The sequence below is a fragment of the Pan troglodytes genome, chromosome 16, assembly GCF_028858775.2.
Source record: "Pan troglodytes isolate AG18354 chromosome 16, NHGRI_mPanTro3-v2.0_pri, whole genome shotgun sequence".
NCBI lineage: Eukaryota > Metazoa > Chordata > Mammalia > Primates > Hominidae > Pan > Pan troglodytes.
Genome location: NC_072414.2, coordinates 81,006,751 through 81,024,543, shown reverse-complemented (window position 1 = coordinate 81,024,543; position 17,793 = coordinate 81,006,751). Strand labels below are relative to the sequence as shown.

The window sequence follows — 17,793 nt, the reverse complement described above, 5'->3', positions numbered from 1 at the left end:
ACAGCCTCGAATTCCTGGACTCAAGAGATCCTCCTTCCTCAGCCTCCCCAGTAGCTGAGACTACAGAGCTGTGCCACCGTTCTGGCTAAAAATTAAGTAATTTTAAGTAATTAAGTTAAAATGAGGTCATTAGGATGGGCCCTAATCCAATCCAGGCTCTGACTTGGCCTCTCTGGGGAAGGGCCCGAGACTCTGCATTTCCCACAGGCTGCCAGGTAAGGCCAATGCTGCTGGTTTCTAGACCACACTGAGCAGTAGCAAGGTTTAGACCAGCACGCTCCATGAGAAATAGATGTCATTCTAAATTTTCTAATATCACATCAAGAAAAGTAAAAAGAAACAGGTGGGCCAGGTGCCATGGCTCAGGCCTGTAATCACAACACTTTGGGAAGCCAAGGTAGGAGAACAGCTTGAAACCAAGAGTTTGAGTCCAGCCTGGGCAACATAGTGAGACCCCATTTCTATAAAAAATAATTTTAAAAATTAGTTGAGGCCGGGCGTGGTGGCTCATGCCTGTAATCCCAGCACTTTAGGAGGCCGAGGCGGGCGGCTCACTTGAGGTCAGGAGTTCGAGACCAGCCTGGCCAACATGGTGTAACCCCGTCTCTACTAAAAATATATACAAAAATTAGCTGGGCGGGGTGGTGCCCACCTGTAGTCCCAGCTACTCGGGAGGCTGAGGCAGGAGAATCGCTTGAACCCAGGAGGTGGAGGCTGCAGTGAGCTGAGTTCACATCACTGCACTCCAGCCTGGGCGACAGAGCAAGACTCCATCTCAAAAAAAAATAAAAAATAAAAAATCAGTTGGGCAGGTTAGCGCCTGCTGATAGTCCTAGCTACTCAAGGGGCTGAGGCAGGAGAATTGCCTGAGCCCAGGAGTTGGAGGCTGCAGTGATCTATGATCATGCCAGTGCACTCCAGGCTGGGCGACAGAGAGAGAGCCTACCCCTAAAAAAAAGAAACAGGGCTAGGCCTGGTGGCTCACGTCTGTAATTCCAGTAATTTGGGAGGCCAAGGTGGGATGATCGCTTGAGTCCAGAAGTTTGAGACCAGCCTGGGCAACAGAGTAAGACCTTGTCTCTACAAAAAACAAACAAACAAAATATGGCCGGGCATGGTGGCTCATATCTGTAATTCCAGCACTTTGGGAGGCTGAGGCAGGTGGATCACCTGAGGTCAGGAGTTCAAAACCAGCCCGGCCAACATGGTGAAACCCAGTCTCTACTAAAAACACAAAAAAATAGCTGGGCGTGGTGGTGGGCACCTGTAATCCCAGCTACTCGGGAGGCTGAGGCAGAAGAATTGCTTGAACCCGGGAGGCAGAAGTTGCAGTGAGCTGAGATAGTGCCACTGCACTCCAGCCTGGATGACAGAGTGAGACTATGTCTCAAAAAAAAAAAAAAATTTTTAGTTGGATGTGGTGGTGCACTCCTGTGGTTTCAGCTACTCAGGAGGCTGAGGGAGGAGGATGGCTTGAGCTAGGGAGATCGAGGTCGCAGTGAGCCATAATCATGCCACTGCACTCTAGCCAGGGTGAGAGAACAAAACCGTCTCAAAACTGCACTCTAGCCAGGGTGAGAGAACAAAACCCAGTCTCAAAAAAAGAAACAGGAAAAATTAGCTTGTATGTGTGTGTGTGTGTGTGTGTGTGTGTGTATTTTTTTTGAGATGGAGTCTCACTCCATCACCCAGGCTGGAGTGTAGCGGTGTGATCTCAGCTCACTGCAACCTTCACCTCTAAGGTTCAAGCGATCCTCCTACCTCAGCCTCCTGAGTAGATGGGATTACAGGTGCCTGCCACCACGCCCAGCTAATTTTTGTTTTTTTGCAGAGACTAGGTTTCACCATGTTGGCCAGGCTGGTCTCAAACTCCTGACCTCAAGTGGTCCTCCCTCCTTGGCCTCCCAAAGTGCTGGGATTACAAGCTCTAATATATTTTTAACCCAATATATAACAAACATGATGATGATAATTTCAGAACATTAAGCCTTATAAAAAGTGTTAATGGGATATTTTACATTATTTTGTTTGTACTAAGTCTTTAGGTACTTTATAGCACATCTCACTTGGGACTCTAAATTCTTATGAGAAATACTTCACAAAATTTACAGTTGAAAAAAATAGGATCACACATATAAATTGTTCTAAACCTACTTAAAAGTTTTCAAAACACTGAATCCAGTATTAGTTTTTAAATTTAAATTTAAGTTAATTAAAATCAAATAAAATTAAAAATGTAAGGCTGGGCACAATGGCTCACGCTTGTAATCCCAGCACTTTGGGAGGCCAAGGCGGGGTGATCACTTGAGCTCAGGAGTTCGAGACTAGCCTGGCCAACATGTGAAACCCTGTCTCTACTAAAAATACTAAAATTAGCCGGGCATGGTGGTGCGTGCCTGTAATCCCAGCTACTTGGGAGGCTGAGGCTTGAGAATCACTTGCACCTGGGAGGCGGAGGTTGCAATAAGCTGAGATCGCACCACTGCACTCCAGCCTGGGTGACAGAGCGAGACTCTGTCCCCTGCCAGACTCCCACAAAAATTTAGTTCTTGGGTCATATTACCCTATTTATAAAAATTTTTTTTATAGTGAGACCCAATCTCTAGCATTACCCCATTTCGAATGCTGAAAAGCTACATGGGGCTAGCGGCTACTGTATAAGACAGCATAGGACTAGACCACCAGGAAGAAGAATGACATAAATGAAGGATCCCCAGCTCCACAGAGGACTTGGGACAGAAACAGCCCAAGACCCAGACAGCAGCCAGAGTAGGAGCCCAGGGAAAGGGCTTTTGGAAACAAAGAGCTCAAGGTGACTCAAGTGCACCCCAAGATCTAAGCACCAGGCATTGCAGGCTGCTCTGGAGGAAGGGGTCGGCAGGAGATGGGGTGGTGGGAAGAAATCCCAAACCTGCCAAAGTAGGAATGGGTGGAAAAGCAAGAACTATGTCCAGGGAAAATAAAAAAGCACTTCTGGGGTTGGATTCTGGAGAGCGACCTGTGCAGGGGAGCTTGACCTTCTCCTGGGCACCTCTAGGAGGCAAAACCAGGACCAAGGGTGGTCATTATAGGAAGCTGCTTGGGGCTCAAACCAACAATGAGGTTTTAAACAAGGAGAGCTCCCCAGTAATGGAAACAGGGAGCTTCCCGCCCTTGGAATCCTAGACAGAAAATGTTCTACAGGAATTACCTCCTCCTCATCCAGTGGAATAGCAAAACAGAGGCTGGGAAGTTACCTGTTGAGAGGCTGCAGAGGGGTTTCTTCCTGTACAAAGGATTGAATAATAAGTTCCCTCCAGTTAGGCACCTATTGATACTGTATTTGGAGTAATTGACCTTTCCAGAGGACTTATTGTCAGGCAGCTAAACCCCTGAACTAAGCACTTTACTGCCATTTCATCCGCACTAAAGTCATGAGCCTGGTCCTCTAGTTTTCTACACTTCTTAGAGGAGGAAACTGAGCCGATGAGTTTTGAAGTCATGTTTCCCGGCCAGAAGATGCTCGAGCGAGGCTTTACAAGCGGGCAGTCTGGTTCCAGGGCATGCCGCTGCACCACACTGCCCAGAAGGAGGCTCAGCCTGTCTTGTCCTCTCCCTGCTTGGCCTTAACCAGCCACATTTCCCAACTGACCCCACTCACTGCAGAGGTGAAAACTACCACGCCAGGTCCTGCTGGCTGGGGGAGGGGTGGGCAATAGGCCTGGATTTGCCAGAGCTGCCACTGTAGATGTAGTCATATTTACGATTTCCCTTCACCTCTTATTACCCTGGTGGTGGTGGGGGGGGGGGGGGTGCTCTCTCAGCAACCCCACCCCGGGATCTTGAGGAGAAAGAGGGCAGAGAAAAGAGGGAATGGGACTGGCCCAGATCCCAGCCCCACAGCCGGGCTTCCACATGGCCGAGCAGGAACTCCAGAGCAGGAGCACACAAAGGAGGGCTTTGATGCGCCTTCAGCCAGGCCCAGGCCTCTCCCCTCTCCCCTTTCTCTCTGGGTCTTCCTTTGCCCCACTCAGGGCCTCCTGTGAGCCCGATTTAACGGAAACTGTGGGCGGTGAGAAGTTCCTTATGACACACTAATCCCAACCTGCTGACCGGACCACGCCTCCAGCGGAGGCAACCTCTAGAGCTCCAGGACATTCAGGTACCAGGTAGCCCCAAGGAGGAGCTGCCGACCTGGCAGGTAAGTCAATACCTGGGGCTTGCCTGGGCCAGGGAGCCCAGGACTGGGGTGAGGACTCAGGGGAGCAGGGAGACCACGTCCCAAGATGCCTGTAAAACTGAAACCACCTGGCCATTCTCCAGGTTGAGCCAGACCAATTTGATGGCAGATTTAGCAAATAAAAATACAGGACACTCAGTTAAATGTGAATTTCAGATGAACAGCAAATACTTTTTTAGTATTAAAAAAGTTCACATTTAGGCTCACGCCTGTAATCCCAGCACTTTGGGAGGCCGAGGCAGGCAGATCACCTGAGGTCAGGAGTTCGAGACCAGCTTGGCCAACATGGTGAAACGCCATCTCTACTAAAAATACCAAAAATTAGCCAGGTGTGCTGGTGGGCACCTGTAGTTCCAGCTACTCAGGAGGCTAAGGCAGGAGAATTGCTTGAACCCAGGAGGCAGAGGTTGCAGTGAGCTGAGATCGCACCATTGCACTCTAGCCTGGGCAACAAGAACAAAACTCCATCTCAAAAAAAAAAAAAAAAAGTTCACATTTAACTGGGCATTCTGTGTTTAATTGGTAACCTGAGATGGCAGGGAACAGCATCAGCATGGTGTGAGGGATAGGCATTTTTTCATTGTGTACAGCTTGTAAATCAGTATTTTTAAAACTCAAAGCTAACGGCTTGGGCATATTTAGAAAAGAGTTGCCGCACGGACTTGAACCCTGTATTCCTAAAATCTAGGATCTTGTTCTGATGGTCTGCACAACTGGCTGGGGGTGTCCAGCCACTGTCCCTCTTGCCTGGGCTCCCCAGGGCAGTTCTGTCAGCCTCTGCATTTCCATTCCTGTTCCAGCAAAACCCAACTGATAGCACAGCAGCATTTCAGCCTGTCTACCTCTGTGCCCACATACCTGGATGTCTACCAGCCAGAAAGGTGGCTTAGATTTGGTTCCTGTGGGTGGATTATGGCCCCCAGAACTTCCCTGTGCTTGCTGGGGGTGTGGAGTGGAAAGAGCAGGAAATGGGGGACCCTCTGATACTCTATGGGGGTCCTCCAAGTCTCTTTGTGCAAGTTAGGGTAATAATCAATATGGAGCTAAGAAAGAGAAGGGGAACTATGCTTTAGAACAGGACACTGTGCCAGGAGCATTGCAGAAATTATATGGTTTTCATGACAGTTCTTTTTGGTAGGTACTGTTATTATCCTCAGTTTGCAGATGAGGAAACTGAGACCCAGAAAGGTTAAATAACTTGCTAGGGTCACACAAGTCATAACTGACAAAGCCTGATTCAAACCCAGGTCTCCCTAACCTTTAAGGTTTCTATGACGCCAGCTCTCCTAGGGAGTTTGTCTGCAGATGTCTTGGCTCTAGGTGTCAAAAAAAGACTTGGTGTCAGGCAGGCATAGGTTCAAGTCCCAACTCTGTCACTTACCAACTGTGACTAGGTGATTGAACTGACCATGGAACCTGGTCACATGCAGGAGCAGGATGGTGAAGGGTTCTTGAAGGCACTTAGGCAGGACATTTAGGCAGGAGAGAAAACCTGGAAACAGAAGAGCTGTCTCCAAAAATACCCACTGGGGAAGCAGGTTGTCATGTGGGCCATGAATGGGATCTGTTCTGGTAAACAAGCATTGCTTATGTGTCCATTACATTTCATAACACTTCCATCCTACTTTACAGGGAACAACCAAGACTGGGGTTAAATCTCACAGCCTGCAAGTGGAAGAGAAGAACTTGAACCCAGGTCCAACTTTTGCGCCACAGCAGGCTGCCTCTTGGTCCTGACAGGAAGTCACAACTTGGGTCTGAGTACTGATCCCTGGCTATTTTTTGACTGTGTTACCTTGGACAAGTCACTTATTCCTCCTCCCGTTTCCTCCTATGTAAAATGGAAATAATAATGTTGACCCTGGGTCTGAGAGAGTGGATTTGAAAGTACTTAGTGCATCAGAAAGCACAGAACACACTTCCAGTCTCGTGATTATGTACTTATGTAACTGGTCATCACCCATCTTGAGAATGAATGCATTGGGGAAAGGGCCATCCACTAGGCTGCGAAGTTTCTGAGGGACTCCTTCGGGCTGGAGAAGGATGGCCACAGGAGGGAGGAGAGATTGCCTTATCCTGCAGTGATCATGTCATTGAGAACAGAGCCAGATTCTTTTTTTCCTGGCAGGGCCAACTTGTTTTAACATCTAAGGACTGAGCTATTTGTGTCTGTGCCCTTTGTCCAAGCAGTGTTTCCCAAAGTGTAGCCCAAGAACCATTTCCCTCAGAGCCACCAGGAAGTGCTTTAAATTGCAGGTTCCTAGGCCACAGCCTGCACCTGCAGAGTCAGAATCATGGAGGTTGGGACCCAGGCACCTGCATTTCTAACAAATGCCTCGGGTGATTCTGATGCAATTGAAAGTTTGAGATCCACAGTTCTGAGACAATAACAGAATGGTTTTTCTAACCCCTGCAGCCCTGACTTCCTATCCTAGGGAAGGGGCCGACTGGAAAGGCCAGGACAGAGAAAGCAGATCCCTTCTTTTTCCAAGGACTCTGTGTCTTCCATAGGCAACATGTCAGAAGGGGTAAGTACCCTGTCCTCCAGGGCTCTCCTCCACCCACCTTCCCTCTCTTCTCTCTCTTCCCTCTCCCTCCCTCCTTACTTCTCTATCTTCTGCTCTGCCCAGGAATATAGGCACACACCTCTATAACCCCTGTGTGGGTCCTGACCCCACAAAAGGAGGAGGCTTAACAATGACCTTGGGCAAAAGAACTGAAGGTCTGAGCAGGCCCATTTCCCTGGCTGGCTCAGGCTGATGCGGTTGGCTGTTCCTCTTTTTCCTTTCTCTGCCCAGGTGGGCACGTTCCGCATGGTACCTGAAGAGGAACAGGAGCTCCGTGCCCAACTGGAGCAGCTCACAACCAAGGACCATGGACCTGTCTTTGGCCCGTGCAGCCAGCTGCCCCGCCACACCTTGCAGAAGGTGAGGTGGCTGACAGTGCGGAGAGGAGCAGCCTAGGGAGGCAACATGAGGGGAACATGACTGCATTCTCTCTCCTGTGAAAAGGGTCCAGCCTCGGCACTCCAGATCATCCTGGACCTGATAGACTGGCCTGTTCTAAGGTCCTTCCTGGTGGTCACGGCTATGGCAGCAACTGGGTTGACCAGACACCCAGCCAGGCCAGCCCAACCCAAGACTACAGCCCAGAGCCTCGGAACTAGGGCCCTCTAAACTAGACTCAATATGAGAAGCATTGGTTTGGAAATGGCCCCGGGGAACAAGGATCCAACTGCTGCCCCTGCTAGACAGGCAAGAGACTTGAGTTCCAGAACCAGACCTACTTTCAGCTTGCTGTGTGACCTTAGGCAGATTGCTTTCCATCTCTGGGTCTTGCCTTCTGTATCTATGAAAGACGGTTGGTGGACTAGCTCAGAGGTGATCAGATTGTGCTCTGTGGAGGCTGACAGAGCTGTCTTAGGGCTGCTGGGGAGGATGAGAAGTGGCTGAGCTGAGCCTGGGCACCCAGCTTCCATCTCTGCTTCCTTGGGCATCTCAAGGGAAAGGTGCTATTAGCTCCTTCACACTTTACTCCCCCTCCTTTCCCTGCCCTCCTCATGCTGTCCAAGGAGAGAGCTGCCTGAGGCGCACGGAGGAGTTCTCCTGACCCAGCAGAGGGGAGGAATGTGAGGCTCTGGGCAGGAGGCAGGCTGCCATCTGCCAGAGAGCCATGTTTTTGAAAAAATCAGAATCAAGCCTGGGAGGCAGCAGAGTGAAATGATGAAAAGAGGAGTCCCAGCTCCACTCCTTTCTCTCTGGGTGACCTTGAGCAAGAATATCTTCACCTTTATGAGCCTCAGTCTGCTCATCTGAGAGTTGGGGATAAGAACACCTACCATGATGGTCTGTGGCAAAGATTTAAAAACACAGTGCATTTAAAGGACTTAGCAGGTTGCTAGGCAAAGGCTCAGTGAGTGTAGGCAGTCATTTTTAGAAACTTTTAGACTGTTGGCCATATTCTGCAAATATCCGAATTCTCTCCACACACAACAGTCTCAGGTGTTGCCAGTGCAGATGCTGCCCCTGGGGCAGAAAAGCAAAGCTGCAGCTGCAGACCCCTGGGCCCCCTTGGCTGGTCTAGCTCTGGCAGGAGACTCATCACCTGTGTGTCCTGCCCCTCACCCGCACCTAAGTTTAACTTCATGCACACCCCACCCTGTTCTAGGCCAAGGATGAGCTGAACGAGAGAGAGGAGACCCGGGAGGAGGCAGTGCGAGAGCTGCAGGAGATGGTGCAGGCGCAGGCGGCCTCGGGGGAGGAGCTGGCCGTGGCCGTGGCGGAGAGGGTGCAAGAGAAGGACAGCGGCTTCTTCCTGCGCTTCATCCGCGCACGGAAGTTCAACGTGGGCCGTGCCTATGAGCTGCTCAGAGGTGAGGCCAGTGCTGGAGGGACGGCCCTGGGAAGACGGGAGGCCATGAGGATGCTATCCGCTCTCATCCTGGCACTGAACAGGCCTGCTTCCATACTGTGGGCAAGTCAGTTTCTCTGAGCCTCCACATCCTTACCTGTAAAATGGGTCAGCTCTGATAATGAGCGAACGAATGAATGAATGAAGTGTGTCAGGAGCAGATTTCTGGAGGTCTGAGTCCTCTCAACTCTCTCCCAGTCTTGGGATTCAATGAGTAAAACTTGGGTACCCCATTTGGGTGACGAGGGGAGGAATTTCCCCTCCAGACCCCCACCATGAGAACCTAAGCTTTGGCTCTGGAATGCTGCAGGAAGGTGGATAGTGCCTCGCTCAGGGCAGTTACCTAAGCCTCATGTGCAGTGGAACTGAAGATGGTGTCAGACCTGGGAATGAACCCCGGGGACAGAACCGCTCTGGCACTGCTGGCTGGCTGAAGACAGGATGCCTCAAGAAATCATCGGTCGGTTGCGGTGGCTCACGCCTGTAATCCCAGCACTTTGCGAGGCCAAGGCGGGCAGATCATCTGAAGTCGGGAGTTTGAGACCAGCCTGACCAACGTGGAGAAACCCCATCTCTACTAAAAATACAAAACTAGCCGGGCGTGGTGGTGCATGCCTGTAATCTCAGCTACTGGGGAGGCTGAAGCAGGAGAATCGCTTGAACGCAGGAGGCAGAGGTTGCAGTGAGCTGAGATTGTGCTATTGCACTCCAGCCTGGGCAACAAGAGCAAAACTCTATCTCAAAAAAGAAAGAAAGAAAAAAAAAAAAAAGGGGTGGTTCCCTCAAGAAATCAAATCTTGGGCACTGGTGGACGGAAATGGGGTCTGAGTGGGCCCTCTGCAGGCTGATGATTTTTCTTTTCCTACTTCTTCCTTCTCCAAATGGTAATTCAGGGCCATGCTGTGCCAAGAACTGTTTTAGGCCAAGGGATGCAGTGGAGACAAAACAGACAAGTTCCCTGCCCTGGTGGAACTCATATTCTAATGGTGGAAACAATACATCCAATAAATAAAGTAAAATTATATAGGGTTAAATAATGGTAAGGAATAAGGAAAGAAATTAAGGAGGTGGATATAAAGTCTTGAGGGGCTGAAGTTTTAGATAAAGTGGCCAGGGAAGTCCCAGTGCAAAGGGAATTTTGAAGAAAAACCCGAAGGAAATGAGATATCTGTGGGGAAGAGCAGCCAGGGCAGAGGCAACAGCAAAGACAAAGGCCAGGGGTTGGGAGGTGCCCAGAGTGTTCCAGAGCAGTGAGCAAGTTGATGTGGCAGTCTCTTGGCAGAGGTGCCCAGGTCCTCTAGGGGCTCAAATTTGGTGGTGCAGGCCACAGAGGTGGGGAACTGCTCAGGATGGGTAAGGATGGTGTTTGTGGACCGTAGAGGTGCTGCTGGAATCAGGAGCTCTGTGTCCTGCTTGGGGTTTGGATTTTACTTGGGAGCTTCTCCTCAGCCCTGTGCACACCTCACCACTCAGCTTATCCTGTGCCCAGCTGAAAAATCTGTGTCTTGTCTCCATGGGGAAGAAAATAACGAGTAATGATTATCCTCATATTTAAGACTATGCCTCATGTTTGCCCAAGCTTATGATGATGTTTACACCTTGAATCTCATTTGATTGCCCCAACAATTTGGTGAGATAGGCCACTATCTAGACTATCTAGAATAGATAGGCCAATATCGAGATCCCATTTTTTGGAGAGGAAACATGGGGCTCGGATAGGTTGAGTAGCCAGCTCGGTCACACATAGGACCTGGCAGGAGGCCAGGTCTCTGAGTCCCACTAGGAGGGATGGGGTATGGATGGGATGGCTCCCTGAGGGGGTTCCTCTGCTCTCCTTCCTCCAGGCTATGTGAATTTCCGGCTGCAGTACCCTGAGCTCTTTGACAGCCTGTCCCCAGAGGCTGTCCGCTGCACCATTGAAGCTGGCTACCCTGGTGTCCTCTCTAGTCGGGACAAGTATGGCCGAGTGGTCATGATCTTCAACATTGAGAACTGGCAAAGTCAAGAAATCACCTTTGATGAGGTTAGTGGGGGCTCACCTGGCTCCCACCCTGTGGGCTGGGTTCCCTCCCTCAACCCTGGCCTCTACTGGGCCCTCATTCCTGGTTCTCCAGGAGGCAAGGTCTGTAGAGGGGGAAAGGTGGGCAGCCACCTGCCACCTAGCCCTTTCCAGGCAGGGAGAGAATTCCTAGGATGTGCCAGGGCAGCTGGAAAACCCAGTAGCTTTGCAGGTGGGGCTTGATGGTCAATAATACATGGCTCTTCCTGGGTATCCCTGCCAAGTGCCAAGTGGGGGTAACAGCTGTGTGCCATGAGCTGGGGGCTGCCCTGCCAAATGCTAAATGCTGAGAGCAATAGAGAGAACAGGGATTAGTGGACTATAGGCTGGAAGAGATTCTGGAAAGCACAGGTTCCAATCTATTTGGGAGCCCGAGTTCTTTGTGCTCATATGTATGCAATTTTGCTTGTCTGAGCCGTTAAGGGGGCTGCCCCAAGTTGGGGAATTAGGGTTTGTCTTGGGAGAACTTTGGCATGCGCCACTGAGCCTGAAAAAGATTCCTTTAATTAAAAAAAAAAAAAACTGCTACAAACTTATTTTATTTTATTTATTTATTTTTGAGATGGAGTCTCGCTCTGGTCACCCAGGCTGGAGTGCAGTGGCATGATCTTAGCTCACTGAAACCTCCACCTCCTGGGTTCAAGCAATCCTCAAGCCTCAGCCTTCCAAGTAGCTGGGATTACAGACGCACGCCACCATGCCCAGCTAATGTTTGTATTTTTAGTAGAGACGGGGTTTCACCATGTTGGCCAGGCTGGTCTCAAACTCCTGAGCTCAAGTGATCCGCCCACCTCGGCCTCCCAAACTGCTGGGATTACAGGCATGAGACACCGCACCTGGCCCAAACTAATTTTAGATAATGCTATCTAGTTGTGCCAACACAATTTATTAAAAAGTCCATCTTTTTTCAATGACTTGAAATGCCATCTTTATCATGTTTTATATTTTCGTATGTGCTTGGTCTATTTCTGGACTTTTATTCTGTTCCATTGGTCTCTTTATCTATTCATACTCCAATATCATACTGTTTCGGTGATAGAGATTTTGTGGCATGTTTAATCTGTTAGGGCTAGTTTTGTCCTTAGTGATCTGCTTTTTGGGGGGCTTTTCTAGCTACTTTTGCATGTTTATTTTCCCCTATGATCTTTAGAATTAATTTGTCTAGCTTTAGGAGAAATATTAGGAGTATGTTTTGGGGATAATATTAAACATAAATAACAAGCTTGGGGAGAGCTGGCTTCTTTCAGAATGTCACATTCCTGGCCAGTTGTCCTATCCACAAATGTGAGATGCCTTCTGTTTTCTTCAAGCCTACTTTTGAGTTTTCAGGAGTGTTTTAAAGATTTCTTCATAAGCTATGACTGTGCTACTGCACTTCATCTGGGGGGACAGAGAGAGACTCTGTTTCTGAAAAATAAAAAGTTTTTAAATTTTTTTCCTCACAACGTTGTGCACATTTTTCATTAAATTTTTCTTAGGTATTAATTTTGTTGTCATTGCTAAACATGGGGCTCTTTCTTCCATTATATCTTCTAGTTGGTTATTGTTTGTATAAATGAAGGTTATTGTTTTTGTTTTTTAATTGTATATCCCCCTATTTTACTGAACTCTTTTAAAATTTATGTTAGTTTTATAATGGATTCTCTGGGGTTTTCTAAGTATACTATAATACTATCTGTAAGTAGAGGAGATAGTTTTTCTTCTCCCTTTCCACTTCTTATGCCCCTGATTTTTTTTTAACAAATTGATTGCATTGGTTAGTACTTTCAATATAGAATTAAATGGTGGCAGAGATGGTGAAGTCTTTATCTAATTCCTGATCTTAGTAAGGATGCCTCTAGGGTTTTCCCATCAAATAAGACACTGGCTGTAGGACTGAAATGCACACCTGCCTATCTGTGTGTATTAAGGAAGAGACTTAAATATATGTTTTTTCTTATTACGTAAATGATATCTACTCATTTTAGAAAATACAAAAAATTGGCTGGGTGCAGTGGCTCATGCCTGTAATCCAAGCACTTTGGGAGGCCAAGGTGGGTGGATTGCCTGAAGTCAGGAGGTCGAGTCCAGCCTGGCCAACATGGTGAAACCCTGTCTCTACTAAAAATACAAAAATTAGCCAGGCATGGTGGCAGGCACCTGTAATCCCAGCTACTTGGGAGACTGAGGCAGGGGAATCGCTTGAACCCGTAAGGCAGAGGTTGCAGTGAGCCAAGATCGCATCACTGCACTCCAGCCTGGGTGACAGAGCAAGACTCCATCTCAAAAAAAAAAATATTACAAACGAATTTAAAATCATTTGCAATTCTACTACCTAGAGAGCTCTACTATTGACATCCTTCCAATCTTTTCATACATGTATGCACGCACATACACACACACACGCACACACACACATTTTTCTTTTTTTTTTTGAGACACAGTTTTGCTCTTGTCGCCTAGGTTGGAGAGCAGTGGCGTGATCTCGGCTCACTGCAACCTCTGCCTCCCAAGTTCAAGTGATTCTCCTGCCTCAGCCTCCAGAAGTAGCTGGGATTACAGGTGCCTGTCACCATGCTCAGCTGATTTTTTTGTATTTTTAGTTGAGATGGGGTTTCACCATGTTGGCCAGGCTGGTCTTGAATTCTTGAGCTCAGGGGATCCACCTGCCTCGGCCACCCAAAGTGCTGGGATTATAGGTGTGAGCCGCCGCACCCGGCCCACACATTTTTCTTACAATAATGGGATTATATTCTACAATAATATATCATGCACATTTTCCTGTATTATTAGTCTTCTGTATTGTTTTTAATTGTTCCAGAGTATTCCATGGCATAAATGTACCATAATTTCACCAGTTCCCATTGTTGGACATTTAGGTTGTCTCCAATGTTCCCACTATTGCAAGAGTACTAGGATAAACCTTCTGGCCTCTAACCATGGATGTGACATTTGAACTTGTTTTCTTGGTATACATTCACAGAAGTGGAATGTCCGAGATCAAAGCCTGCAGCAAATTACCCCAGTGAAGAATGTACCAATTAGCTCTCCCCTCAGGACCTCAAGCCTTAATTATTGTTGCGGGTTAGAACTTACAGCCTGTTCTCTCTGTGCCCAAGATCTTGCAGGCATATTGCTTCATCCTGGAGAAGCTGCTGGAGAATGAGGAAACTCAAATCAATGGCTTCTGCATCATTGAGAACTTCAAGGGCTTTACCATGCAGCAGGCTGCTAGTCTCCGAACTTCAGATCTCAGGAAGATGGTGGACATGCTCCAGGTGAGGCTTAGAGTTCTGTCACACGGCAGCCTCCCACAGCTGGGGAGGCTGAGAGGCTGGGCCTCCTTTCATGGTGCTTGCAGGGAACTGAGAAGTTGGACCACCTCGTGCCATAAAGAGCAGTGACAGCCACAGTCCCAACCATAAGCACCTGCATAGTGATTGACAGTTTGCCAAGTATTCCCTTTCATTCTTCCATCGACTCCTTGAGAGCATTCTCTCCCTCCTTCCCTGCTTCATTTTTCAAACCTGGAAATGAAGGCTCAGAGATTTAAGAGACATCTCGAGGTCACACAGCAATAAAGCGGCAGAGGCCAGACTTGAACCTGCATCTTCTGACCTGGAATCCCATGTTGTCTGTCCACATATGTCGCACTGCCTCTCTTTGAATGTGGATTCACCCCGAGAAAGGGATTATCACTAACCCTCTGATAACTCACTCCTATATGTGCTGACATGTCAGGAGTCCTTTCCTAGAGCCATCTTAGATCTGCTCTGTGTATTTGGGAAAGGAGGGGCGGGAGGTGGAGGTTGTGGGAGGGGCTGATGGACAATGAGGGATGATAATACTGTTCCTGTCGTTTGTAATAGTTTGCAGTCCCTTCGGCAGGCAAGTGGGTTTGAAAAAACTCACCAAAAGGCCAAGCAAGGCTACTTTCATTTCTTTTCCTAATTCCCAGTTTAATTTGCATCAGCAGGGAGAGGGTTGGGTCTTATGAATCTTGGGGCTTCCTCCCTGCAGTCTGGGCCACAGTGAGCCAGGGATCCCTAGTTGCTGGCCTGGAAATAGAACCTTCAGTGGGCCCTTCTCCAGGGCAGCCCTGTGATGCTGGACAAGTCTGTTCTATGCCATGAGGAGAGGCAGCAGGGAATGAGTGGGAGCCTCTGAGGTCACTGGGGCCATGGGGAACGGGGTATCTCTCTGTCACCGCAGGATTCCTTCCCAGCCCGGTTCAAAGCCATCCACTTCATCCACCAGCCATGGTACTTCACCACGACCTACAATGTGGTCAAGCCCTTCTTGAAGAGCAAGCTGCTTGAGAGGGTGAGTACGTGGGCCGCCCAGACAATGAGACAAGAGGGCTGAGGGTGGGGCCTCACCTGAGCCCTCCTCACACTCTACCATGGTCCTGAGCTATGTGGATCCCACTGACACCCAACATGGAGACCTGCGGAGAGGGGTGTCGCCAGGCAAAGACTGCACATGATGGGGCTTTGTCCTCCTGCCCCTTTCCTCCCTCAACCCTCATCCTTAGGGCACCTCGTCCTGCTCAGTTCTGTCTCCCTTGCTTCCCTGCAGGTCTTTGTCCACGGGGATGACCTTTCTGGTTTCTACCAGGAGATCGATGAGAACATCCTGCCCTCTGACTTCGGGGGCACGCTGCCCAAGTATGATGGCAAGGCCGTTGCTGAGCAGCTCTTTGGCCCCCGGGCCCAAGCTGAGAACACAGCCTTCTGAAAACATCTCCTGCCAGCTGAACTGTAGTTAGAATCCCTGGGCCTCTCCTCAACTGTCCTGGACCCAAGGCTAGGAAAGGGCTGCTTGAGATGACTGTGGTCCCCTCTTAGACTCCCTAAGCCCGAGTGAGCTCAGGTGTCACCCTGTTCTCAAGTTGGGGGATGGGGAATAAAGGAGGGGGAATTCCCTTGAACAAGAAGAACTGGGGATAGTTATATTTCCACCTGCCCTTGAAGCTTTAAGACAGTGATTTTTGTGTAAGGTTGTATTTCAAAGACTCGAATTCATTTTCTCAATCATTTCCTTTGTAACAGAGTTTTACGACTTAGAGTCTGTGAAAACAGGCAAGGAGCCTGGGTTAAAATATCCCCCTATTCACCCCAAAAATGCAATAAAAGAAGATAAAAGAGAGAGGATATATGTTCAAATGATTTGGCAAACGCAGCAGTCCTGGTGGCCTCTAGGCAGGCTGGGAGTTTTCCACACAGAATTCCAGGGTGGAAGAGGCCTGGAAGTGGCTTCATTCAGGGGTGGCCTCCTCCCCTTGCTGAGGTGCAGTCTGACGTGTGTGGGGTGGTCAGGAACTTGGACCTCTTTCCAGGGTGGCAGTCATGTTCCCTCCATCTGTCTGGGAGAAGGAGTCTTTCCACCAAAAGCTGTCTCCTCCAGTCCCCTTGCCTGGATGGACAGTTCTACTTAGAATTATAAGTGGCATCTTCTCTGAGCACTCACTCAGTCCTCAAGTTATAGAGTTAAAGCTCTTTTTTTGTCTTCACTCTCAGGCATTTTACGGTGATGAACTTACACTTTCCAAATCTGCATTTTTTTTTTTTTTTTGAGACAAGGTCTCACTTGTCACCCAGGCTGGAGTGCAGTGGTGCAATCACAGTTCACTGCAACCTCAAACTCCTGGGCTCAAGCAAGCCTCCTGCCTCAGCCTACTGAGTAGCTGGGACTACAGGCGCATGCCACTGCACCCAGCTAATTTTTTACATATTTTTTGTAGAGATAAGTGTCTGGCTCTATTGCCCAGGCTGGTCTCCAACTCCTGGCTTCAAGCCATCCTTCCACCTCAGCCTCTCAAGGTGCTGGGATTATAGTTGTGAGCCACCATGCCTGGCCCAAAATCTGCATATTTTGACAAATACAAATGCTTTCCTTCTATGGAGTTGGCTTTCCTCAAGTGCTTGGTGATTTTCGGGTGTGTGCTCATTTCTGTAGGTGAGAATCCCTGTGAGATGCCCTGTTTGCTGAGCATGCTGTTCCCTCTCGGGGAAGTGCTGGCTTCTTCTGGGCATGGGTCTCCTAAGCATTGACAGATACTTTTTCCAAGATGCTACACTCATTTTCCCACATGGAAGCAGACGCTGGCTGGCTAGTGGCAGTAGGCGAGGCTTGTTGTTCCCACCAAGGCATCCCAGTCAATCAACCCAAGACTTGTCTGCTCTTGCCTGTAGGGTCACCCCCATTCTTTGTGGGTATCAAGCACCCTTAGTGCTGCACCTACCTTTTGGGCCAGGATATTCCAACCGTTTTCTGGACTTTGGATTCAATTCAGTCCTATCTGCTTTCACATCTTTGGGAATTTCTCTGATCCACTGAGAGTTCTCTTTCTTGCTTTTCAGTGAGGCTGTGTACATGTTCATGTATATGTCAATGTATACATATGTGTGTGTGTGGGTATATATATATTTATATATACATATATATATATGCACTTATTTCTTACATACTTTCTTTCACTCCTAGGGTTTGTAGTGTATGCTCATTACCCAAGAAACTTCCTTCTTTATAACATTCACAGTCAACAAGCCATGGTCATAAAATCCATGAAAACAAAAATGGTATTTACATAGGACTCCTAGGCTGGAGGAGGAATCACAGCAAATTATTATGGGCAGAAGGGTAGGAGATCAACCAGTGAGGATTTTGTCCCAAAAGTTGAGGCTTCATTTTTGCAAATGAAATCTCACATGGAACCTTGGTATTTAAACCTAAAAAGGGCAGGCATGTGGCTCATGCCTATAATCTCAGCACTTTGGGAGGCCGAGGCAGGAGGATTGCTTGAACGTGGGAGTTTGAGACCAACCTGGGCAACATGGTGAAACCCACCTCTCTACAAAAAATACACAAATTAGTTGGGCATGGTGGTGCACGCCTGTAGTCCCCACTACTCAGGAGGCTGAGGTAGGAGGATCACCTGAGCCCAGGAGGTTGAGGCTGCAGTTAGCCATGGTTGTGCCACTGCACCCCAGCCTGGACAACAGAGGGAGACCCTGTATCAACAAAACAAAACACAACACCAACCTAAAAAGAATGAAGCTGCTCTGGTAGAAGGGGCCTCACCCTGAGAGATCGCTTATGAACATCTGGAGCTAAGGCGGTATTT

At 48.6% G+C, this 17,793-nt stretch overlaps 1 protein-coding gene across 1 annotated transcript in view; it reads left to right on the top strand.

Annotated features, from left to right (window-relative positions):
- The window catches only part of RLBP1 (retinaldehyde binding protein 1), a 29,999-nt gene extending 14,179 nt beyond the window's left edge, over positions 1–15,820 (top strand). Inside the window, exons 2-10 of the mRNA XM_054667903.2 lie at positions 4,014–4,180; positions 5,852–5,974; positions 6,636–6,747; positions 7,018–7,146; positions 8,387–8,591; positions 10,474–10,652; positions 13,787–13,945; positions 14,880–14,990; positions 15,246–15,820. Of these exons, the coding sequence (XP_054523878.1) occupies positions 6,736–6,747; positions 7,018–7,146; positions 8,387–8,591; positions 10,474–10,652; positions 13,787–13,945; positions 14,880–14,990; positions 15,246–15,404 (954 nt within the window). The 5' untranslated portion in view covers positions 4,014–4,180; positions 5,852–5,974; positions 6,636–6,735 and the 3' untranslated portion in view covers positions 15,405–15,820. The remainder of the gene's footprint in view (positions 1–4,013; positions 4,181–5,851; positions 5,975–6,635; positions 6,748–7,017; positions 7,147–8,386; positions 8,592–10,473; positions 10,653–13,786; positions 13,946–14,879; positions 14,991–15,245) is intronic.
- The last annotated feature ends 1,973 nt before the right edge of the window (positions 15,821–17,793 follow it).